The following is a 24034-nucleotide window of genomic DNA, read 5'->3' as shown; positions in this document are numbered from 1 at the left end:
GGCTAACGCCCCCACGTGTCGGGCGCTCCACCAGAGCCTCTGCGCCTCTTTTCTTAGCAACCAAGCCTCACCCAGCACTGCATCCAAGAGTCATGTCTAGCTGCGCACGCTTTTTCCCTCTTTCTATCCAAAATAGGCGGTCAAGTCTGTCAGATAATCCCTGAACGCTATTCGCTGGAATTCTCGATAATCCAGGGTGAGAGACAGAGCCGAGCCAATCTTCACTGGACTATCAACAGTACACTTACTCTCAACTTTGCTGGTACTGCTTATTCACTAGACACAGTCTCATCATCGTCGATGGCTCTTCTAGGAAACATTTGCATGAATATCATCATCTTCCTCGTTTTACCCTTCTGATCTCCGCTCTGTGTGATCTTCGCTCTCTAGGCCGGCAGTCAATGTCTTTGGCATCTCGACCGCAGACACATCGACATGCAGATGTAGTCATCTTGCACTACCAAGTCTGCAGCCCCAATTGTGCTCTCTGTTTCGGTCTTTCGACTTCACCTCATCATTGAACTTTCCCTACAGGTCAAGTACAATGACGTCAACAACATCATCGAAGAGCTCCGTCATGAACTTCAGACGTGCCTCAACTCTGTTCTTCAGGGCTAACTTGACCTGAAATCATTTAGACATACATACATACTTACTTACAAAATGGCTCCGTCTGGATTGGCGATTCTTTTAGGTGCCGGCCCTGCTACGGTAAGTGCATTTTCAAGTAGCTTAAATCTCTGTCCATACTGATAGCAACAAAGGGGGCAGGCATTGCCCGCGTACTGGCGGATCCTGCTCGTGGAAACATGGCAGTTGCTCTGCTTGCTCGACGCGGCGAGGTTCTGAATGACATAGTAGCTGGCCTGAAAACGTCGCTGGACAAGCCTGTCGTCGAGGCGTTCCCTTCCGATACTTCACCCGACTCGTTGAAGAAGGCTTTTGCGGACATTCGTCAGCATCAGTCCTTCGACGGCCTCAAGCTACGTGTGGCCATCTACAACATCAAGCATTCATCCAAGAAGCCTTTCCTTGACGAAACATATGACCAATTTACCGACTCTCTGGAGACATATGTGGGAGGCGCTTTTACCTTCGCGCAAGAATCGCTCAAGCGTTTCTTTGCCGACCATGGAGAAACAACTCTGGCAGATGGCTCTCCGAAGAAGGGTACATTGATCTTTACTGGTACACTTGGTGCTCTCAGATGCAACGCCGAGTATGCAGCATATGGAGCAGGCAGATCAAGCGTAAGGCAGCTTGCCCAGACCCTTGCCCGCGAGTTCAGTTCAAAAGGTGTCCATGTAGCTCATTGTATCGGCAATGGATCCATCGAAGACAAGAATGGTGAAGATCAGAAAAGTGGCAAGAAGATCTCTGCTGAAGCTGTTGGCAAGACTTATCTGTGGCTGTCAGAGCAAGAGCCATGCTTGTGGACTCATGAACTTGATATGAGACCCGCACAGGAGAAGTTCTAGGCGGGTGCTACGCGTATTTAGGCTGTCAGTGTACGCAATTTTAATATCGAATGCAGGTCACGGTCCGACAGCACAATTCCTGATGTTTATGGTACAACACGGTCTCGCTATCTGCGTATATTGGTCGTTCGTAATGCCAAGTCACCATGAACGCCTATACAGCCATCTGCTATCGTCGGCCTCCGCCTCATCTTGATCATAGCGTGTCTGATCTCCGCGCCTCGTGTAGCCGAAGAAGCCACACGAACCCTCCGAGAGATACACGCGTGTTCTCTGACAAAAGACGTCAACCACGTCGGAAACGAGCGGAGGGCAACGCAATGCCTATTCATGTACGTCTCTACATGTCCATCACCACGAGCTAGCATGTTCCTCTACCTTTGTGATTGTACGCCCAGCCACTTCAGCTAGCTGACGTGAACACGTCTGCCTTGGAATAGGTAACTGCTTGTGGTGTCTAACCACTGTGTAGATGGAAAGAAGTGCATTGGCGTTTGAACCCTCCTAGCCCAGTACTGATGAGGAGTATCGTGTGCGATGACGCCTTACAACGGCGTCAACTTAGAAGACCGCGGGCGGACAAGCTCCATTCTTATGACATATCGGCTTTACCATCAAGAATACGCTGGATCATGAGCGAATGTGGTGTCCACTCGGATGCAAGCTATCATTCCTTCTGTCGTCGTTGTCGATTGCCTTTTCCAAAGGGCATGAACGGAAGTGCAGGAGCCATGTCACTCGCCATACAGCGGTCAATGCTGTCGAAAGCGATGCTGTCCATGGCTATTCCATCGGTTAGGTTTGCTGCTGTCATCCTTCGGGGAAGGAGTGCATACCATCAACGACACACACTCCGATGAGAACTGACAGCACTGACTGTTGCTGCGGCCACATAGCTGGTCGAAAGGCAGTTGAGGGCAGGATGTCAAAAGGCCCTTTTGCGGTGCTACCGCTGTATAGGCTCTCGTCGGGTGGAGGTGGTATATTGCTCCGCGAAGCACAGATGTCAAGCCGTAGCTAAGCGTGCTTCACTGTACAAGCTCGTCATGCCCTCGACAGTGGGCGAGAACAAGCTTCGCTATACTCACGTTTGACATGTGAGAGAAGAACTCGGACCCATGCCAAAGGATGAAGCGAATGCTGAACTCGGCGAATTAGAGAGGGCTCGGTTTAATGTTCATGGAGACTTTGACCCAATCAAACTCTGTATCTCGAGGACCAACGTTGTTCGCACGCGGGTGGATAAAGTCGGAAAGAACTTCAGGCACGACGATTGGAAAGAGACAAATTTAGGCGGATGTGCCTGGACCAAGGGTACAGATAAACGACGTCTCGGCGACGCCTCGTCAAAAGGATGATGATGTTCATGCGGAGACAGATGAGGTGCTTGAGTTCGGCACTGTCTGGTTTCCGGCCGTTAGCGACCCTGGCCCGTCTCGCGAGTCTCGCCAGCCAAGGGTCAGAGTTCGACTATCGCGGGGTTGTAGGCGCATGGAGATCTCGCCTGCACTGAGCATGTGATCACTGGATGACTAATGAAGCCGAAATCGAAGAAGTTGGACCTCGACGGGGCTGTGAACACGATTTTGCGGACATTGTCGACAGACCGGCCTTGTGCGATTAACATGGGCTCATGACAGCAAAAGGAAAGATATCCGCAGAACGATTGATAATCAAAACAGGGCTCTGCGAAGATACGAACGAAACTGGCTAAGCAAAGATAAGACCTCTCATTGGCGGGGAAAAAGGTGCGATAAGATTCACTCGCCCGTCCCTCGAGGGCTCAAGCCTCGGCTCTCGCCAGAGAGTGGGCGCAGGCATGGGGGTGCGAACTGTGGGAAACGGAGCGGTACTCGGACTCTCCCTAGCTCGACACACTCAAAGTCAATATGCCCCATTCTGTACCATGTCGCCTGACATCAGAAGTATCCTCAAGTACTTTGGGACCTCGAAAACTTATCCTCCTCGTCCAAACACACTGTTTGGCCCCCACAACGCGATATTGTTATACAGACGCCAGTTCCTACGTTTCACGAACCACAACCACTTGACATGATCAATACTTAAGTGTCTGCGAACATACACGACGTCCGAGGAAGACGGCTTGACAATTCGACACTGCTCGACTCGTATCTCTCGCCATCATGACTATGGCGTGTATCAAGCCAGAGGCCGATATTGGTCTCGAGACCAAGCCGACTGTCAGGAAACGCCGAAGGAGGACGACAACCGCAGGTGCGGCCGACGACTGCTTCATGTGCCAGAAACGGAACGCTCCGTGTGACCGCAGGAGACCGTACTGCGGGCAGTGCCTCGAAATAGGAAAAGACTGCTCTGGATACAAGACGACGTTGACATGGGGTGTGGGTATTGCCAGTCGCGGAAAGCTGCGAGGCTTGACATGTCCTGTGGCCGAGAAGACCGACGGCCCGGTCGGTGTTACCAAACGCAATAGTGTTTCGCAATCTCGAAGGAAGTCATCGACGAACGTACCTGCTTCGGAGAGGCCTATACCTCCTCGCATAAACCTAGATACCAATACCGTCGCACCATCCTCTCACGAACCTCTACACACGCCATCGTACGGCTTACTATCACCGCTCGACGCTCAACAACCCATCTTTTGGCAACCTCTGCAGCAATATGCAAATCCCGAATTGCCCTCGCCGACCTCGCCGTACGACAATATCCCTCTGATCCACCAGAGAAATCCCGCCGAGTATCCCTTGACACCAGTTTCCTTGTCATACAATGATGGCCTGCAGTCTTCTGCTAATTACGGCTTGGTGGAGCCTTCGCCTGCGTCTTGTTCCGGTTCCTATCCACCGCCATCGAACTTTTATGCCGATCAACCTCTCGATGCCCCTAGTGTCGCTCAAGACCTGACTTTCTCCCAAAGTCAAGACGCCTTTTCCTTTGAGCCTACGTACAATGCCAGTGGCACAGATTACGATCAATCCATACAGTCCGAGAATTTCGAGTTCTCCAACCTCGACCTCACTTTGACTAAACCTCAACAACCTCTGGACAATTTACCAGAATTGAACATATCAATTCCAAGAGCTATGGCTACTTCGTTGTTCTATCATCTCTCGCCAAGGATGCAATATCTATTGAACTACTACGACAAGCACATCTGTTCTGTTCTGGTCGCCTTCGACGATACCATCAATCCATATAGGATGCACATTCTTCAGCTTGCAACACATAATGAGGGTCTTCAAAACGCTCTTGCAGCGCTTTCGCTGAACAACATGCGTATGCGCCTGCACAAGAGAGCGCCTGTCAGCGGCTTTATCGAAGAGTTGGATAGTTCGCAGCAGGATGAAAATAACAGTATCCTAGCTCGGCCGACCCCCGAGGAAAGCTACTATAAGAGCGTGTCGATCGGTCAACTGCAGGCTCAGTTGGCTGATGCGGTCAGCGCTCAGGATGATTCGGTTCTCGCCATCTTGCTCATTCTCTGCTTGTTCCACGTCAGTGACAGTGGATTTTCCAAATTTAAAACGCAACTGGAGGGCGTGCAAAGGCTGCTCTCTATGCGCGATCCAGGTGTAAGGACCGGCTTTATTGGTTGGGTTGAGATGTTCTTCGCCTGGTTCGATGTCATGACATCGACAGTGAATGACAGAGAGACTGAGATCCAAGGCGACCGTCTGGATATGCTCCATTATTCTTCTAATCTTGGTGCCCTGGAGCAGTTCTCGGGATGTGATGGTCGTTTGTTCAAATTGATTGCCCGCCTTGGACGCTTAAATCTTCTGTCACAGAGTCGCCCTGTGCGCCCTGACCCTCGAAATTCAAAGGCATCGTACGGCGCCACATCGACTCCAAAGTACAAGGACCAAAACACTTTCCCCACTACGAGAGTTTGGCGTCCACAGGTTGACCCTGTGGACTTTAGCCGACTTGATGGCAACGGTTGGGGTGCCTTGCTAGCAGATCTACCCGAGGACCTCGATACAGTATACAGAGAAGCTTCAGATACCCGGCAAGAGTTCTGGAAGGAGTGGCATGATATCCGATCCCGCCTAGAGACTTGGTCCATGGATAGTCCTTGTTTGTCGCCCACAGCACCCGACACCTCGGCAGCATCGCTTGAGCTTGGGCAACGAGACCTGACACACATCAACGAATCTTTCCGTTCATCGGCTCTGTTGTACACTGAACGTCTTGCGCACCCTTTCTTGCCATCGTCGTCTCCTAAATTCCAGGCACACGTGCGCAACGCTCTTTCACACATAGCTGCATTGGACATCACTTCGTGCGTCAACAAATTCTTGCTCTGGCCTCTGTTCATCTCAGGGACTGAGTGCGTGGACGCAGCCGATCAGGCACTCGTACGCGATAGGTGTATAGAGGTACAAATTGAAAGCGGGTTCTTCAACAACTTGTCTGTTCTAGACGTCCTCGAGAAGGTCTGGGCCGAGAACGATACTCAGGATGCACAGGACGCAGATGTTGATGAAGTGCAACGCCGCCGAGACAGTGCTAAGGAGAACGGAGATCGTATACAAGCGTTCAGATGGAGAAAGGCTATGGACAGGGTCGATGGTGAATATCTTGTCATCTGAGACGCCTGTTCGACCCAAAAGCTTGATGTATATACAACTTTTGTATCTACACTTTAATGTCAATACATGAACCGACTCTTTATATCAAAAGTTCGATGGTGTTTCTAACCCGACTACTGCCTACTCGCTCCCATCCTCAAGTGACGATTCCAGTCATGCTTTGCCAGTCTGTTGTTCGATGTACGAGGCTGTTCGGATTTGTGAAGTATGGCCGAATCTTTATACAACATCTATCGCCAACTCTGCCACTCTTGCTAACCAATCACATCTAAGACTACTCTCAAATCTCCCTTCGACAACCTCACCATCTAAAGTTCTACTCGACTCTGCACAACTTGCCGGTCTGCAAATCGTAGTCCCACCACTCCGCGCCAACTCTTGACACAGCATACAAAGACTCTGTAGGATCGTACTTTCTCTTGATAGCAGCCAACTTTTCATAGTTTCCACCGAAGAAATCATGTTTCCAGTTTGAGTTGTAAGGGTTAGCCTCGTTCATGTAGGCACCCATGTTCGGCGCCCACTCGCGCCACACAGCTTCCCTGTGCACCTCATACCACTCGGCAGATTGCTTGATGATTTGGAAGGGAGTAGCTGAGTCGGCTGCTGCAGGACTGGACCCCGAGATTGCGTGGACGTAGGTTTTGCGCCAGGCAGGGTTTACTGCGCCGCGTCGGGCAAGAGGGGTGTTTTGGACGCCGGGTCCGGCCATGAGGCCCAGGATTAGCATGGCAGAACCGCTGCTTCCTGGCTCTGTGTACATAATGCGGCGGAGGTAGGAGGAGAGCTGTTTGTAGGGGAGGGAGAGCTGGGCAAGGCCGAGGAGACGGCTGGTTTCAAGACCGCCCGAGCCAGCTGATTCGGATGGTGCTTTGGAGCTGCTGTTTCTATCGAAGAGAGAGACTGTGGGATCGCTCCAGATGATTGAGAGACTGGAGTTGTTGCTGTCGGTTGTGTTGCGGATTGCTGCGAGCACAGGTGAAACCAGAGCAGTTACCTCGGATGTGGTGCTGTTGTAGGCTGAGAATTGGGCAGTTACCGAGACCTCGCCTGGTGTTTGACCAAAGGCAATGACGTTTCCCCAGATACCTTTATCCATGAGACCAGGGATACGATTGAGAAGAACGCCAAAGGCGTCCCAGGTGATGTTGCCGGTAGCGTTCTTGCCACCGCTGATTGACAGTGTTCCAGCCACCGTGTTGGCAGGGGCTGGATAGGCCTTGAGAACATACTCAGTGACAACACCATAACTTCCACCACCGCCGCCACGGACGGCCCAGAAGAGGTCTTGGTGAGCCGTGTCGTTGGCGACAAGGATGTCTCCTTGAGTGGTCACAACACTAACTTGCAGTACCTGATCGGGAGCAAGACCATAGATGGAAGAACGGGGTCCGTAACCTCCGCCCTGGATGTGTCCACCAAGGCCCACGCTACCGTCTGCACCGCCAATCACAACTTTTCCGAGTTTCGCTGCAGCATCGTAGACATTGCCCCATTGCTGGCCGCTGCCAACAATGGCAACGTCTTCAGTGCCGTTCCACTTGGAGTCGAACTTAATATGGTTGAGATGGTGGGTCCAGATGGACAAACTGTGAGCACCCGTCGAGCTTTGTATCGTGTTAGCTTATGCAAGCAACAGAGAGTTGCAGCACTTACCGGCCGTCAAGATCGTGGCCAGTTCCCTTGACGATGATACGGATGTTGCGACGCGAGGCCCAACCCATTGCCTTCGAAATTATCTCGTTCGAGGTGCCATTGACGATATATGCCGGATATGCACCAAGAGTGCAAGAGCTGCCTTCGACATGACCATCTTTTCCAGGAGGGACGCACGAATTGTTGGCCCAGATCGTAGCATCGATTGATTCGGGGAGGGTAGCATGGAAGTATGTCGAGTTCCACTGATTCTCGACTTCGTTGCAAGATAGAGTCGAGTTGAAAGGGTTGTTGGCATAGCATGCAGATGCCACCGGACGAGTTTGGAGAAGAGCACCGCCGAGCGTGCGGTTCAAGGCCAACCATTCCGATGCTCGAGGCCAGTCAGAGTCCAGAGGTGTTGTTTTGCAGACTGTGGCAATGCCAGTACTGCATAATGCCAGAGTAGTCGCAAGCGTCGAGATGCTTCTCATGATGGATGCAGATTTCCTTGGATGGTGAGAGTAATTGACGGTCGAGAAGACCTTTTAAATACATTTTGTCTTGACACCTTGTCGATGACATAGCATGCGAACGGCCTTGAATTTTCGTGAACACAGTGGCTCAGCATGTCGTGGCAGTATGTTAAGATCCACAGCGTACGTACAGCGTGTGTACCATACGCGAAATCGCGTATGCGTATACGGGGAGGGCTTTGCCTCCTGGGACTCCAGCTTCTTCCGAGAAAACTTCCGGCATCTCTCGGATGTTACAAGCTGTGATGAACAAACTACTAGAAGCGCATCTCAGTCGTAATACATTGCAATTCCATTAACTTTTTCTTGTATATGCCGGGCCTTTTCGTGCTATCTTAGCAGATCTCTATTGTACAGTACAGGCTTATGATGTTTCGAATTCAGCAAAATTCCTCAAACAATATCGCCTGAGTCGACCATATTGGTATCGAAGCAACTATTGAAAGCTTTGTGCTAGGATTTGAGGCTTGCGATCCTGCAAATCCAATATCATCTGACCAAAGAGTCCGTTCGCCCAAGAGAACCACTGCCGGGTATAGTCTGTCTGATTGAAGGTGTTGATGCTCTCATGAATCAAACCGAGTCCATCGGTGCTGTTGAGAATCATTCCAAGCTGCTCAGTGATCTCGGTATCGTTGTCGCTGGTCAAAATGCGTACGATAGAAGCCATAGGCCAGGCGTATCCCGGGCCATTGTGAGGACCTCCTACAGCACTGATCACGGGACCTCGCATGAAATAAGGGTTGCGGTCACTTAGCAACAATGCGCGCGTGTTTTGGTAAACTTCGTCGTTGACGTCCAAATAGCCCAGGAAGGGTGCAGACAGCAGCGAGGGGATGTTGGCATCATCCATGATGTTCGCAGAGCCATAACCATCGACTTCATAGGCATATACTTGCTTGCCACCAATAGTAACAATGCCATACTCTGCGATTCCTCGTCTGATGGTTGCAGCAAGTTGTATCATTTGCGCTGAAGTGACAGAACATGTCGAACCATTGAGTGCGAGCATGATGGGAGCGGTCGCCTCGAGGTAGTGCGCTAGCATCATATTGGCTGGAATCAGATACTGATAGATGGTTGCATCATCCGAAGGTCTGAAAGCAGAGCGCAACAAGCCGGTCTCACCTCTATAGGGATTGCCCAGGCCGTCGTTGGAAAGAGTCTCGGTTGCGCGGTTGCTCACCCTGGTAAATGTATAGCTTGAATTCTGGACGCGGCCATCGGGCTCGTAGGTTGCAGCTGCCGAGAGAGTCTCGAAAATCTCGAAGAGATGGTTGATGGCCTCGACCCAATGGTACTTGCCGAAGAAAGCAACATCTCCTGTGGCGTTGTAGTAGTCGGAACTGATCTGTAGAAAAGCGGCCAGAGAGTCCAGCTCGTACTTGCACTCGAAGACTGAGGAGTTGTTGTAAGTTGGGAAAACATGATCCTCGCTGGCCGAAGGGTTCTGGGCAGGAGCGATACCACTCTCGACCGGAGGCTGGAAGGCATTGCAGTAGGGAGACGTGAGGAGGTAGCGGGCCTGTAGGTTGATGACACCGCGGAACAGTGATGCGAGCGAGTCAACAGAAGAGTTTGCGGTCAGAAGAGGAAGATAAGACTGCATCTGGTTGGCGCTGTCTCTCAACCACATAGCATCGATATCTCCGGTCACGAGAAAAGTGAGCTCTTCGTCAGCAGAGTCGGCAGCGTACCCCTTCCACCTTACTGCGGTATCGAGAGTGTTGGGATAGGCTGTGGTTTATTAGCACTGATATCAAGCGATTGCGAAGGATAGTGACCATTGAGAAACAGGCGGAAAAGATCAGGGTCGGGAACGGCATGCATGACATGTGGAATGATTTTGTTTTCCAGCAGTGGGAGATCGAAGGTGCGGCATGCAGGATCAGGTCGTTGATACGAGAGATTGCGGACGCCTTCCGAGTATGGCTGGTGTTTGAGCGTGGCATAGTCGAGGTAGTCAGGGCATTGAGCAGCGGCAATGCCAATGAGAGGAGCAAGCAACGAGATCAGATGGACAAGCATGTTGAGCGAATGTCTATTGCGAGAGAGCTTGGTAGGAAGGAGGGAAGAAGAGCAGATAGGAAGGATGATTTGGAAAGACAGAAAGATGGCGGGGGATGATGACGAAGAGATGAATTGGGCAAGAGGAGAAGTGAGGAGCAAGGAAGGACGGACCTGCCTTCGTTGACTGTACAGAGTTCAGGCATTGATCGGCGGCCTGTCACCACATGGGAACACACTTCAAAGTTGTGGTGTTTGTATACGAGCATGCGGGAGGTCAAGCCGCGTGCTTTGACAAACAGCACGAATGAGACACAGAAAGCATGTCGAAGGTTGAAGCTGCGGGGCTGCAGGCGGGATTTACAGTTGCATTCTGAGGTTGCGCCGCCATGTGGGTAAACATGGCGAGCGGAGAGCTTGGCAGCCTGAATGAAGACTTACAGAAGACGAAAGGGTGCGTGTTGGAAGAGGCAGATGTGGAAGTGAATGGAGATGAGCGCAGGAGTGAAAGCGAACAGAGAGTGACGGCGGGCGTTGGAGATTGACGTCGTTCATCCGACCCCTCTACTTTCTCGACTCGACAAGACAATTCACATGCCACCCGCTGCAACGAGACACAAACAAAGACAAAGACTGTATCAACCCATCCGTCTCAGGCGCATACGATCCAAGGTCGAGCGCCATGGCCTCTCAGGCAGCACATCTCCGAGGCGACGAGTACTCGTCCCGCCTACCCACCCCTCCGCGTATCGTCGTACCGCCGCCAACAGCAAACATCAACCTGGCCCCCGAGTTCAATCTGCATCCTATCGCCCAGTCCGGTCCGCTCTCAGCCGTCAACTATGACAAGATGGTAACAGGGAGCCTCCTGGACTGGAGTTACGAGCGTCGTCGTCAAGCACAGCAAATCCTCCCCTTCCTCTACCTGGGTCCAATGAGCGCAGTCAAGGATCGCGACTTCTTGCGGAATGAGGCCATCACACTTCTCATGGCCGTCCGCCAGCGCCACTCCTTTGAGAGCAAGATCATGCAGGCTGCTTTGAACGTCGCCGACGACATCAACATCCAGAAAAAGGCTCTTGACATGTCCAGCCCTTACGAACTCGTCTCGTCATTCTCTCGCGCCGCCATTGTCATCAACGACCACATGAACTCTGTTCCAAACGCAAAGGTCCTTGTCTTCTGTGAGAGTGGAAACGAACGTTCTGCTGCTGTCGTCGCTGCCTATCTCATGGACATCTTGGCCGATGTTGACCACATCAAGGCCATGCAGATTGTCCAAGCCCAACGTTTCTGCGTTAACTTCGACGACAACGTCAAGCGCTTGCTTCAAGGCTACTGGGATATCTTGCAAGCCCGTCGTGCTACCGCCAATCTGAGTACCAGTGGCAAGCCAAAACGACTTCTCGAGAGAGACATGGACAACGATGGCATGGACCTTGATGAGTCTGGTGACGATGGCGAAAGGTTCGAAAGCAGAACCTTTGCTCCCTTTGTGGACACTGCTTGATGGTGTCGCTTGTTTTTCATTTGGTGCCATGCATGGCGTTTTGCTTTTTACATCAAGATACCCCTGGGTTTTGTTTGCTCGGCGTTAGAGGCTCGCTTCTGTTCATGGCTGATGGCACAAAAGAGGTCATCTTCTCATTCCCATAGGGTGCATATTCTTAGCCTCAACATATGATACGTTCTGTCTCTCCATTCGTTCATTGTCACAACCCAAACAATATGTTTGTCTCGTTACACAATGACTGATACACGGCAGGGCATGGCTGCCAAACACAAGGGTATATACAACTATCTCGCCGCCTTCTCATCATCAATCTGCTTTCTCAGATCGCTCAACACTTCCTCTCTCTTCCGTAGATGAGCTTCGAGGCCGTCGACTTGCTCTTTGACCATTGAGATTTCGTCGCTGAGACCCTTCAGGCCCTGGCCGACCTTTGCTCTTCCTTCACCCGTCTCAAGATCGCGCAGCTCACGACGCTTCCAGTCAAGCAACTGCTCGAGTTCACGCTTCACCAAGGCCGGCTTGCTGTCATCCCGCCTGCCGCCACGTTCTCTTCGTTTCTTTGCTTGCTCTTCAACCTTGTCCATCTTCTCCTCGAGCTCTTTGAGTTGCTTCTTCAGGCGTACCTCTTCCCACTCGGCGTCGGTGCGGGTGGCAGTGAAATCAGTACCCTTTGGTCTGTAGGCACCACGGTCGCCTACTCCCAAGCGACTGAGGTATGCGTCACCAAACTTCTGCTTCTTGCCGCTCATGGTGCTATCATCACGCTTTGTGCCCCAACGATCGGCGGCGGTTTGTACCTTGTCGACCTGATACTCGATGCGGCCCTGCTCGAAGGTGGCGCGGAGACTTGGAGGGACGGATCGAGGGATACGGTAGCCTTCGTGGCGGTTGGCAAGCATGTGTAGGAAAACAAGACATTGGTCTTTGCCAATAGCTGGGTCGCTGCGTGGGTTGACGAGATTCCAGGCACTGCGCATGTCCGTGTCGGGCACATCTAGCGATTCGTAGAGCGGGTTGAGGGACTCGAAAGTGATGCTGCCGTCGCGCGGCTCGCGGTTGGCGCTGTAAATCTCCTCGTACTTTGTGCGGTCAGACGGTGGCATGTACCAATCGAAGCCGTCTTTGAGTCCTGGCGTGTCGTCTTCTAGATCGTCGACTTGTTCGAACTGGGCTTGGCGACCCGAGATGGCGTGCGAGGCTTGAATCAAATGTGCTTTACTCTCGGGGACCAGCCAGTCGGGCAGTGTGGCTGGGACGTCCATGTATTCCTACGAAGCAATTAGTTAGAAGATATTGCATTCATGTTGGCATCTGCTTACACCGTTGACCAGATCAAAGATCAAGCGCATGGCGACGCAGAACTCCTCGAAGTCCAGGCTGCCATCACCGTCGACATCTGCCAGGTCCCATACTCGTTCCAGCTGGTCGTCGCGCAATTGGCTGTTCTTCAAGACTGAGGCTGCTTGGGCGCCATTGAGATGAGTACCGCCATTGGACAGCGAAGCAAAGATCTCCCAGTAGCGTTCGACCTCCCATTGCTCGATGCGCTTTGGAGGCATGGTGTATGTTGCTGCTGCGTGGCTAGTGGGATGGGCGTGTAGAATTCGGCTTGACTTGTCGAGAACTAAGGCTCAGATGGCGATCGCTTCAGCACTCGACTCTTGTCTCTGAATCTCGGTGTCTATGTGTATTTCGTGTGGCCGATGGATGTGTTTGTACCAACATGGCCAACCTCTGGCCGTTCCTGAGCATCCGCCCGGGGTGGGTGACGTTGAGTCTTGGCTGCTCCCTCCACCTCCCAGCTCGAGTCCCCTTGAACTCGCACATTTAGACTGCACAACCAACGCGATTCTCAATCGACCTCGACTAGCAATGAATCCGGATCTCACGGCTCTTTTACCCCGCTCTGCTATGTCGAGCAAGTAGGTTGTCGACAACTCTTTGTATCGATTCTCGGACTTCAACCCATGCAAAGCGACAACCTCGCCTGTACCCGCTCAAGCCTTGCGCGTCTCTGTCTTGCAACCGGCTATTGTCTTTGATCGCGTACGGCACCATGTATTCGCCCTTTGCACGAGCGTCTGTCCTCAAACATCACCAAAGAGTCCCTTCTGGCAGATTATAGGATAGCCTTCATAAAAGCGACCAGCACCAACTCGCTGCCATGGCCAACATCTACAGGTTCCATGACAAGAGCTCATCTGGAACCACGTTTACCTTGAACACTCCTTCTAACCTCAGAGTGACAGCCTGACGTCTGGGCGTGAGAGAGCGAACCTTCGTGTCTTATTTCCGCCCATCTTCCTTCCGGACAAATACTTTCTCATCCGTGGCCTCGTCCACCATCTGTAAGTTTTGTGACTTCAGCTCGCCACGAGTCCATCTCTGCTCGCTGGCTATTTTCGGACCAATCTCGAGATAGCATCATCACTTCGCTCGTAAAGCTCTCGATTCTGCCGTCACTCTACGTCTGATGCCGTTTATCTACCGATACCCACTTCATTTTCTCATCCCGTCATCTGTCTGATCATTGAGTCTGCGTGCCCCAATAGATACTAGGAGCCGTCAGGACAAGCATTTTCTCGACGCCGTGGCTGTCTTGGCCTTGTGCGCAGGGCTCATGGTGCGTGTCATTCCTGGCATTTGCATCATACGGTAGAGCCTCTTCTTTCCTCGTTCCATCTACCTTCTTCCTCAACTCTGCATTCGCGTCCGCCAGTCACTTCCAGTCGGGTCTTTTTAGAAGTCCGTAGCACTGGGAAGCCTAGTTCCTAATTGGGAAGGATTCACTGCCGATCCACCCGAGATCTACGACTATCTCGGTACGTCACTTGCTATACCTCCGAAGACTTAGCTGATCGACTTCTCAAGATGTATTATGCAAGAGGGCTTTGGTGCGAGATCCTGTCCGCCTGGTGGCCCACACATCATGGTCCACATAGCATCACAAATCAGACTCTGCCGCTTTAACCCTCAAGATCTCGATATCCAACGGTAGAAGTGGGCACTAGTATGGGTATCTTCATCGAGCCTTGCTTGCGTGAGCTCCTGCACAGCCTTGCATCTTCTGATTGCAGCGGCTGGCTTGCTATTTGCCTGCCAGTGTGGATCTGTACGTATGTAATTCACAGCACCCTGGAGCCGCTCTTCCGTCGTATCCAGAATTCAGAAATCGTGGTGCTCTATATAAGGTCGAGTCAGACCTGTATCTCTTCTCCTTCCCCTTTCCTATCGCTACTGGCAACCTTCCCTTCTTGCCTCTCAACAAGCACTTCTATTCCCTGACCAGATTGTGTTGAGACACTCCTCTATCTCTGGGAATTATTAGTTCATACCACACCAATGCGTTTCGGAAGCTTTACTGCCAGCTGCCTTCTGGCATTGGCATCTGTATCTACTGCTTCTGAGCCTGGTAGGAAATACTTATGGGGTAGAGACCAGATGGGCAAAATGGTCCGTCGCCAAGCCTCTTCAACATCTTCAGCCTCTGGTAGCCACACAACATTGGTCGCAGATAGCTCTTGCTCTAACGGCCCATACACCCGCTCTTGCTGGAAGGACGGATACTCGATTGCTACAGAGTATGTCTCTGTTGATCGATTGTCGAATCTCTGCTAACGATGCTCTAGCTTCGATCAGAAGTTTCCCACCACGGGAAAGACTGTTAGCTACAACCTCGAGATTACCAACACGACATGCAATCCTGATGGAGCAAATGAGCAGCAATGCCTCCTGATCAACGGTCAACTACCCGGACCTGTCATACGAGCTAGCTGGGGAGACACTCTCTCAATCACTGTCACCAATTCTATGCAGGACAATGGCACATCTATGCACTGGCACGGAATCAGACAGTACAACTCTCCTGGAATGGATGGAGTCAACGGTGTTTCTGAATGCGCTCTTGCTCCGGGTCAGACCAAGACCTACACTTTCCAGTGCACTCAGTATGGCTCTTCATGGTACCACAGCCACTACTCCAGCCAATATGGTATGGGTGTCGTTGGAACGATCTTGATCGACGGACCTGCTACTGAGAACTACGACATCGATCTTGGTACTTTCCCAATGATGGATTGGTACCACAAGAATGCCGATGTGGTGAACGCCTTGGCCCTTATAGATTCTCAAGCCGGAGGCGGTGCACCGCCTTCAGATACACTTTTGCTTAACGGCACGAACAACAATGGTCCGGGCGGCAAGTACCAGTCTGTTGCACTCACCAAGGGCAAGAAGCACCGTCTAAGATTGATCAACACCTCCGTTGATAGCCATATGATGGTGAAGCTCGACGGGCACGAATTCACGGTCATTGAAAGTGACTTTATTCCTATCGAACCTGTCGCAGCGGATGAGTGGCTTCTCGTGGCAATCGGTCAGAGGTACGATGTGGTCTTCGAAGCCAACCAGACCTCAGGCAACTATTGGTTCAGAGCAGAAGTTGCAAGTTCATGTGGTAGTGCAAGTAACGGCAATGGTCGTGCGATCTTCAGATACGATGCATCGGATACTTCCACTCCCGAGGACACCGGCGAAACCGCTCCTTCGTCCGAGTGTATCGACTTCCCTACAACCCCTTACTGGAAGCAATCTGTCCCCAAGGACGATTTTGTTGCACAAGCTAAGACTTTGAGCACTGGCTTTGGCGACGGCGTCACGGTCAACGGTGAGAACCTGCTCTTGTGGCATCTTAACACTACCGGTAAGCATTCGTTCTTCCACACACAACGATCTGTACTAACACCACTTAGCCATGTCTATCCACTGGGACAAGCCAACACTCGGCTACGTGTTCAATGGCAGTGATGCTTGGCCTCAGGAGTACGATGTGATTGAAATTCCCAATGAAGGTGTCTGGACCTATTGGGTCATTCAACAAGTGGAGGGATCGCCGCCCATTACCCGTACGTTTCAAAAACCCAACAGTTTCTGGTAGAGTGTCATGCTAACAGAATCTCCCTCAGATCCTATCCATCTCCACGGTCATGACTTCTTCGTGCTTGGACACCAAGCATCCTCAAACTTCGACGCGTCGTCCATGACTGATCAGCTTAACTTCGACGACCCTCCTCGCAGGGACACGGCCACTTTGCCTGCGTCTGGCTGGCTAGTTTTGGCTTTTAATGCTAATAACCCTGGTGCTTGGCTCATGCATTGCCACATTGCATGGCACATCTCCGAGGGCTTAGGTGTCCAGTTCCTCGAAGCAAAGAACCAGATTGTGTTGCCTGATCAGGGCGAATTTACGCAGCAGTGTTCGAGCTGGAAGGAATACTCTGCACACATGGCTTTCCCTCAGATCGACAGTGGACTTTGAGAGGATTTGTTGGTGATTTATGGATGAGATTGGATGAGTCTGTTTATGGGATAATGTTAACGATCAAAAAATGTTTCTTCAGAACTGAGCACAGTAATTCAGGAAGTCGACCCTATGCCACCTTCCCGTTGGCGAAAAAGTGTATGTGGAAACGACGACCTCATCGCACTGTCCTCTCCAGAGATATGGCGTATGTGATGTTGGATCTTCTCGAGCTTTCCCATCCCAGTTTGTAAACATACTGATCTCTCTCACTTTCCATCTTCCACTTCATACCATATCATACACTCCTTTACAGTGCACCATACAGTTCTTCATCTGAAGCTTATCATAAAAAACACGACTTACACAACATGGTCGTGCACACATCACCGAAGAGATTCAAGAACGAATTACCTGTTACAAATGGCGAGAGTATCAAGGTGAAGGCTTTGGTAGAGAGCGAAGATGAGAAGAGCGAGGATGGAAATCAACTGGGCAACAGTGTAATCAAGTCGAGAATAAAGAAGATTGTCAAGGCATACCACTCTGTCATGTACAGTCTATCACCCCACTCGACACATTATCTGCCGATCCACTTCGCATAGACAGCTCGCCACCGACGGGCAGCCTCGGCCTGCTCTAGGTGAGCAATCTGACGCCGACGACGGAGGCCCTCCCTCTACGTCCGGTCGGCACTCTCAATCTCCATCTCGCCAGCGGTCTGCCTCAGCATCCCAGTCTCGCCAATGCACGAGGATTGTGCAATATCAGATGCTCAGTCGGTTCTGCCATTCTTGTCAAACGGAGTGTCATGATCTCTCTGAGATGCACATTCACGCGAGGCTTCACGCAGACGAGCTATCAATGGATTCATTTCGAGCACCAGCAGATAACGAGGAGGCGGACGTCCTTCGCTATCGCTTTCTTGGTGGATATATTCCTCGCGAGAAAAGCTTCGAGAGAAAGTGCAAGACGGCTGCGGATTTGCTTCAGCCATGGCAGCGCTTTATCAGGGGGATTGACTGGCCAACTCACTACAACAACCGTCTATCGTCTGCTGAGTTCTCCTTCTCTCGTGATCGCACCGACCACCAAGCTTCTGTTCTTTACCGCTTGGTGGAGGGCGAGGAGCTGAGGAGTGCACTCTCTGAGATGCGCAAAAGGGATGCTGCTGGCTAGTGATAGTACCCGAAGACAGATCATCCTCGTCACTAGAGAGACTCTTTCTCCAGCAACTGCTAGGGTCGTTTTGTAATGCTTTGGATGTTGACCTTGGTCCTGGCTGTACCTCTAGACGTTATCCTTTTGTCATTTGTGACATATCGGTAAGAGGCTCTTTGTACCTATCTGCTACATAGCCAATTACAATGCCGTTGTGACTGTGAGTATAAAGTAGATACGTATCGTTCAAAGTGTATCTGACTGGAGAAATGACAGCTTAACACTTCGAGCAAGTGAAAGGGTGTGATAAAATTAGCAGTCAGGGTTGCCCAGGTGTCGGAAAATAGAAGTCTATCCTATTGGTCGATCTCAGATCTGTGATCGGCAATTTAAGATCGCGACACCAGATCGCGTCGCGGATCAACGCGTGGACGTCATCAGGTACACGTTCCACTCAGACTCGAGGACTTGTGGACAAAGAGTGGAAGTCTTCTTTTGTCTCCATCATCATCATCATCAATTCATCGTCAGGTTTAGGCGAACAGCTGCTGAATATCCTAATTGTTGAAAACAGCTTTCCAAACATCATGGCACGCCTTTCAAGAGGATCTGTCAAAGCCGAGGAGGCAAAGCCAACAATCCCTTCGTTAAAGACAGAAAAGAGCGAAATCTCATCCAACATGGAAGCAGAAGAAGCAAAGATGGCAGAAGCTCGAAGGTCCAAAGAAGAGAAACGCGATCAGGAGCTGGAAGCAGAGAGACAGAAGGACTTGAAAGGCGGCAAGAAAGTTGTCGACACAAAGTTCAAGGCCCTTGAGTACTTGTTGAATCAAAGCAAGCTATACTCGACCATCATGCTCTCTCAAATGCAAAGACAGGAAGAGGAGGCACACGCCACTGACGAGAGAGGAAAGAAACGAGCCCTGAAGCGCGAAGAGACAGCGGAGAAAGCAGCCGAAGTCAGTCAGAAACGAGCAACTCGATCGGCAGTCACCACAGAGGAAACAGCCGAGGAAGTGACGGAGCAACCAGCTGCTGGAGGCCGAAGGAAGTCAGCCAGGGGAAATGCGACCAAAGCAAAATCTGGCAACGGCAAGATTTCCGACTATTTGAGCAAAGACGACTTGAAAGCCAAGGCTGGAGCCAACTCAATAAAAGAAGCACTTGCTGAGGAAGCCGACTCCGATGTTCAGTCTGGCAATATCGGAGTTCAAAACTTGAGGTCTGCTAAGCAACCGGCTCTCGTGAGCGGTGGTTTGATGCGCTCGTATCAACTCGAAGGTCTGGAGTGGCTCACATCACTATACGAGAACGGACTGAATGGAATCCTGGCTGATGAAATGGGCTTGGGTAAGACTATTCAAACAATCTCGTTCCTCGCCTTCTTGCGTGAGAAGGGCACATACGGACCATTCTTGATCGCATCGCCTCTGAGCACCACAAGCAATTGGGTGAATGAGTTCAACAAATGGACTCCCGATATCCCAGTCGTGCTCTATCATGGATCCAAGCAAGAGAGGGAAGACATTCGTCGTAAACATTTCAAGAATCCAGGCAGCAAGGATTTTCCTGTCATTTGCACTTCTTACGAGATTTGCATGAACGACCGCAAGTTCCTTGGCAACTATGGCTGGAAGTTTATCATCATCGATGAGGGTCATCGCATCAAGAACTTGAACTGCCGCTTGATCAGGGAGCTGCAATCTTATCAGTCAGCCAACAGACTGCTGATTACTGGAACACCGCTACAGAACAATCTGACTGAGTTGTGGTCGTTGCTACATTTCCTCATGCCCACTATCTTTGACAAGCTTGAGTCTTTCGAGTCATGGTTCGATTTCTCGGCTTTGAACCAGCGTAATGGCTACGAAGACATCCTGTCCGAAGAGCGTAAAACCAATCTTGTGACATCGCTGCACGCCATCTTAAAGCCATTTTTATTGCGCCGCATCAAGACAGACGTCGAAACCTCTCTTCCAAAGAAGCGTGAATATGTGCTCTATGCACCACTCACAGCTACGCAACGCGAGCTTTACAAAGAAATTCTTGAGGGTAACAGTCGAGCCTATCTTGAGAATAAAGCTGTCGAAAGCTTGAGCGGTACTACCACACCCCGCAGCACTCGTGGTGCTAGCTTGAAACGGAGCAGACTCGAGGATGGAAGCGCTACACCCAACAAGAGCGTCAAGTTCAGCCGAGCCTCCACACCAGCAACAACAGCTAGTGCTCGTGGCAGCAGGAGAGCCAAGAAGTCTCAGAATTACGAGGAGCTGTCTGACACTGCCTACTTCAAGCAAGTGCAAGAAGAAGAGTCAGAAGAAGAAGAGCAGTCGCTCAACGCGAGTGAGGAGGAAGCCCAAGAACAAGCACAAACACTGGCTCTGGCTAAGAAGTTGATCGGAGCCAAGAAGTTGCAGAACCCTGTGCTACAGTTGCGTCTCTGCTGCAACTCACCCCACAACTTCTTCTATCCTTTCATGGAGGAAGACAACAGTGACGTGGATGAGACTTTGGTGACAGAAAGCGGCAAGATGTTGTTGCTAGACTCTCTGATGCCAACCTTGCTGGAACGTGGCCACAAAGTCCTCATCTTCAGTCAGTTCAAAACACAACTCGATCTAATCGAAACCTACTGCGAGGTCCTGCGCGGATGGAAATGTAGCCGCATCGACGGTGGCGTCTCACAGCCAGACCGACAAGAGCAAATTTCTCAATTCAACTCGCCAGAATCGGAGACTAATATCTTCTTACTGAGCACTCGCGCAGGTGGACAAGGCATCAACCTCACAGCTGCAGACACAGTACTTCTCTTCGACAGCGATTGGAATCCCCAGCAGGATTTGCAAGCACAAGATCGTGCTCATCGCATTGGTCAAACTAGACCCGTTATCGTGTATAGGTTTGCAACCAAAGGCACGGTGGAAACACTGCTATTGGAAAAAGCAGAGTCGAAACGAAGATTGGAAAAACTGGTCATTCAAAAGGGCAAATTCAGATCGATGCGTGCGGGCGAGGTGTCAGGTGCCGAGTTTGCGGAGCTTCAGCAGTTGCTGGAACAGCAAGATGGCGAGAGAGTCGAGCTGGAAGAGGGCACCAAGGGTTTGTTGTCGGAAGAGGAGCTGAACACTTTGACGGACAGAAGTGAAGAAGCTTATGAGCGAGCAGAGAAGGGTCTAGATGGTGGTGACAAGTTCAAGGCTGTCGAGACCAAGGCAGGAGGTGAAGGTTTCTTGGAGGCTATGAGCAAGTGAGGGACCAAACAAGACGGGCTAGAGAGGATACAAATGCTTGTGGCTAGTATACAACGACTTCTGTGAGCAAGCATTAGGAATAGTAAATCGCCAAAAGGTCATATGTACTCCCACTAGAGACATGATTGCAAAACGCGTATTGGTTAATTTTCCAAAGCTGAGTATGTGGCATAGTGATAGCTGGTCTATCTTGAGTAGTGTATCGTAAAGGTTCAAAGCTAGAATAGCATCTGTTCAAACGTGTGGGTATCTGGCAGGAACAACATGTACTTTTTCCAGTTCTCTCCAAAGCTTCAGTAAGCGAAGACTCATCAGTCTGTAACTCCGAACTCATCTTTTGGTTGAGCGGTCTTGGAAGGCATTAACAAGCGTATAGCAGCCATCTACAGAACTGTTAGTAAGTTGTATCAACACACGATATATAAAGGTACTCACTTTACGGCCCACTGCGAATATCAGTCTTTTGCCCTCAGCATCCCAGTTTAGACTCGGCTCGTCGCCTGTCTCATCACCGTTGGGCAAGTTATTCTCGTCGCCTTGGTACCAATGTGTTGCAGCGGCTCGCCACGTGAGGAGAGGTACAGACCCAGAATTGAGGTCCCAAATCTTCACGGCCTCTTCGCTTGCCACAGCAAGACAAGAACCTGTGGGCGACCATGACAAAGCCAAGGCAGCTTCGTGAGGACCCATGGTGAATTCGTGCAGAGTCTCACACAGGCTAGGAGTGACTCTGTAAACTCTTACACGCCCGGAATCGTGAGTTATGGCGAGGCGCCGTGGCACATTCGGGCCAGTATTGTTTGCAGTATCAAGTGGCTGGAAAGCCATGGCGGTAGCACGTTTGCTGGCAGGGCCTTCGATAGGGAAACCGGACAGAGGGACCCATCGAGGGGTGGTCTTGGCAAGCAGTATGGTGCAATCATCGGAGGAGGAAGTCGCAGCAACAACGCCATTCACAGAGTCATAGCGCACCTTGTCCCACTGCTTGTCTGTCGGATGTGAGTACTGTAAAGCAAAGTTTTTTGTGCCAGTAGAAGCAAACGAATCGCCGTTGGCATCAGCACCGTTGGTTAACGAAGCATTGCGAATCTGATAGAAGTCAAGACGGTTCTCACCACACACAACGATTGAGTCATCAGAAGCCCAGACAGCATCAATGACAGGCTGATTGAAGAGCTTTACAGCTACAGGATCTAGGGAAGCGGCGGGCTGACTGGCATCCCATATTTCGACCAGACCGCGTTTCATGTTTGTGGAAACACTCAACAGGCGGGTGCCAGAGTTGTTGTATCGCAAAGCAACAACGATGGCAGAATGCTGAAGCAGGTAGCCTTGGAGGTCATAGAGTCTTTTGGTGCCTTGGACAGTGGCATCAAACATTGATCTCACGGATTCATGACGGCCTCCTGGTAAGCGACGTGTGGAGTCTAGAGCACAGGTAGCATAGCGGCCAGAGGGATGCCAACAGGCAGCGGTGATGACGGAGCCTTTGGTCATGGTCTCGGCGTCGGTGTGGTGAGCACGCTGGAGAGGGTTCTTGGTCTGATGTGGTAGATCGTAGAAGCGGCACAGAGATTCGCCTACAGTGAGCAAGCGAGTGGATTGGGAGAGATGAGGATTCCACAAAGCGTGCATGATGTTCGCGTCGGGTTGATCCAAAGCCCAGTACATGGTTTCTGACTTTGACTTGAGCTTTTTGTCTGTCTGGGTGGCAGACGACGTTGTGGGAACGTATCCTGGCTCAGGAAGGTCTGGGGTAGGATGACGATGGGGTTCTTGGTGAGGGTCTTGTGGTTGCGAATCGATGTGCATGGCGTCCAGGTTCAGCGAATCGTTGCTCTTCCGAGAACGTTTGGCAGGAGGAAGCGGAAAGTCGTGTTGGGTCGTCGTCGACGGGCGTGTGTCAGTCGAGGCGCGGTGTGCAAAGTGTCGAGTGGTCAAGTTGAAGCGGCGCGACTGGTTGGTGACCTGAGCGAGCAGCTGATCGTGGAAGATGGCATCCTGGATAATGTGGACCAGCTCATGTTGCTTGACCAGAGGCGCAAAGGGCAGCTTCTCGGGATCGCGGTATTCTTGCGGACGGTGCCAGTCCTGGTGCAATGCTTTGGCAGCGCTCTCGTGGCCTGCTTCTTGCAGATAGCGGAGGATCAAGTAATTGATGTGGTCCGAGCCCAGAGCTCCGTCACCCATGGTGCCTGAAGAGAGGCCTCGGTCGAATGTATACGAGCACCGGCGACAAGGACAGTGATGCAATTGGTGCAAATGACAGAGAAAGTGCACCAAGGAAGATGTTATGCGATACGATGCGACCAACCCTCGACTGCAAGGGCCAGCCAGTTCTATCGGCGTGCCAAGCTTCCCAACTCTCCGCCTGCAGCCTGCGAAACCATATATTCTGTATAGCTATTGGAATGCACAATACTCTTGGGAAGCACGATAGTTTTGATTGAGAGACATGACCCTCTGGGCTCTCGTTGAATGCATTTCTAATTTGAAAACATTATACCAAGGATCGTCTTAGACATTCGTGAGAGGGGCGCGAATCGAAGTCACAGATTTAGCATGGAGAGGAAGGAGCTA

At 51.2% G+C, this 24034-nt stretch overlaps 10 protein-coding genes across 10 annotated transcripts; 6 read left to right on the top strand and 4 right to left on the bottom strand.

Moving 5' to 3' along the window:
* Nucleotides 1–663: 663 nt before the first annotated feature.
* M436DRAFT_75946 (NAD(P)-binding protein) lies at nt 664–1478 on the top strand (the record flags this gene model as incomplete). The annotated part of the gene is made up of 2 exons (XM_013568554.1): nt 664–711; nt 765–1478. 2 exons carry the CDS (start codon nt 664–666, stop codon nt 1476–1478), a joined length of 762 nt encoding a protein of 253 aa, XP_013424008.1.
* A 2144-nt stretch (nt 1479–3622) lies between these two features.
* Nucleotides 3623–6052, top strand: M436DRAFT_55216 (uncharacterized protein; the record flags this gene model as incomplete). The annotated part of the gene is made up of 2 exons (XM_013568395.1): nt 3623–4415; nt 4518–6052. The coding sequence occupies 2 exons, from the start codon at nt 3623–3625 to the stop codon at nt 6050–6052; spliced, it is 2328 nt and encodes a 775-aa protein (XP_013423849.1).
* A 316-nt stretch (nt 6053–6368) lies between these two features.
* On the bottom strand, nt 6369–8181 carry M436DRAFT_85271 (putative isoamyl alcohol oxidase; the record flags this gene model as incomplete). Its single annotated transcript, XM_013568553.1, has 2 exons — nt 6369–7659; nt 7709–8181. The coding sequence occupies 2 exons, from the start codon at nt 8179–8181 to the stop codon at nt 6369–6371; spliced, it is 1764 nt and encodes a 587-aa protein (XP_013424007.1).
* A 478-nt stretch (nt 8182–8659) lies between these two features.
* M436DRAFT_85270 (uncharacterized protein) lies at nt 8660–10251 on the bottom strand (the record flags this gene model as incomplete). Its single annotated transcript, XM_013568552.1, has 2 exons — nt 8660–9960; nt 10008–10251. The coding sequence occupies 2 exons, from the start codon at nt 10249–10251 to the stop codon at nt 8660–8662; spliced, it is 1545 nt and encodes a 514-aa protein (XP_013424006.1).
* Nucleotides 10252–10912: 661 nt separating this feature from the next.
* Nucleotides 10913–11740, top strand: M436DRAFT_85269 (phosphatases II; the record flags this gene model as incomplete). Its single annotated transcript, XM_013568551.1, has 1 exon — nt 10913–11740. One exon carries the CDS (start codon nt 10913–10915, stop codon nt 11738–11740), a length of 828 nt encoding a protein of 275 aa, XP_013424005.1.
* A 287-nt stretch (nt 11741–12027) lies between these two features.
* M436DRAFT_67055 (EF-hand) lies at nt 12028–13302 on the bottom strand (the record flags this gene model as incomplete). The annotated part of the gene is made up of 2 exons (XM_013568501.1): nt 12028–13011; nt 13063–13302. 2 exons carry the CDS (start codon nt 13300–13302, stop codon nt 12028–12030), a joined length of 1224 nt encoding a protein of 407 aa, XP_013423955.1.
* A 1891-nt stretch (nt 13303–15193) lies between these two features.
* Nucleotides 15194–17060, top strand: M436DRAFT_55365 (putative multicopper oxidase, type 1; the record flags this gene model as incomplete). The annotated part of the gene is made up of 4 exons (XM_013568431.1): nt 15194–15324; nt 15373–16445; nt 16495–16647; nt 16708–17060. The coding sequence occupies 4 exons, from the start codon at nt 15194–15196 to the stop codon at nt 17058–17060; spliced, it is 1710 nt and encodes a 569-aa protein (XP_013423885.1).
* A 353-nt stretch (nt 17061–17413) lies between these two features.
* M436DRAFT_67053 (uncharacterized protein) lies at nt 17414–18221 on the top strand (the record flags this gene model as incomplete). The annotated part of the gene is made up of 2 exons (XM_013568500.1): nt 17414–17595; nt 17648–18221. 2 exons carry the CDS (start codon nt 17414–17416, stop codon nt 18219–18221), a joined length of 756 nt encoding a protein of 251 aa, XP_013423954.1.
* A 683-nt stretch (nt 18222–18904) lies between these two features.
* Nucleotides 18905–21454, top strand: M436DRAFT_55076 (SWI/SNF chromatin remodeling complex component; the record flags this gene model as incomplete). The annotated part of the gene is made up of 1 exon (XM_013568367.1): nt 18905–21454. One exon carries the CDS (start codon nt 18905–18907, stop codon nt 21452–21454), a length of 2550 nt encoding a protein of 849 aa, XP_013423821.1.
* Nucleotides 21455–21784: 330 nt separating this feature from the next.
* Nucleotides 21785–23644, bottom strand: M436DRAFT_55545 (uncharacterized protein; the record flags this gene model as incomplete). Its single annotated transcript, XM_013568468.1, has 1 exon — nt 21785–23644. One exon carries the CDS (start codon nt 23642–23644, stop codon nt 21785–21787), a length of 1860 nt encoding a protein of 619 aa, XP_013423922.1.
* Nucleotides 23645–24034: the final 390 nt, after the last annotated feature.

Source organism: Aureobasidium namibiae, assembly GCF_000721765.1.
Source record: "Aureobasidium namibiae CBS 147.97 unplaced genomic scaffold scaffold_19, whole genome shotgun sequence".
In the NCBI taxonomy this organism is placed as follows: domain Eukaryota; kingdom Fungi; phylum Ascomycota; class Dothideomycetes; order Dothideales; family Saccotheciaceae; genus Aureobasidium; species Aureobasidium namibiae.
This window is presented reverse-complemented; position numbering and strand designations above follow the sequence as displayed.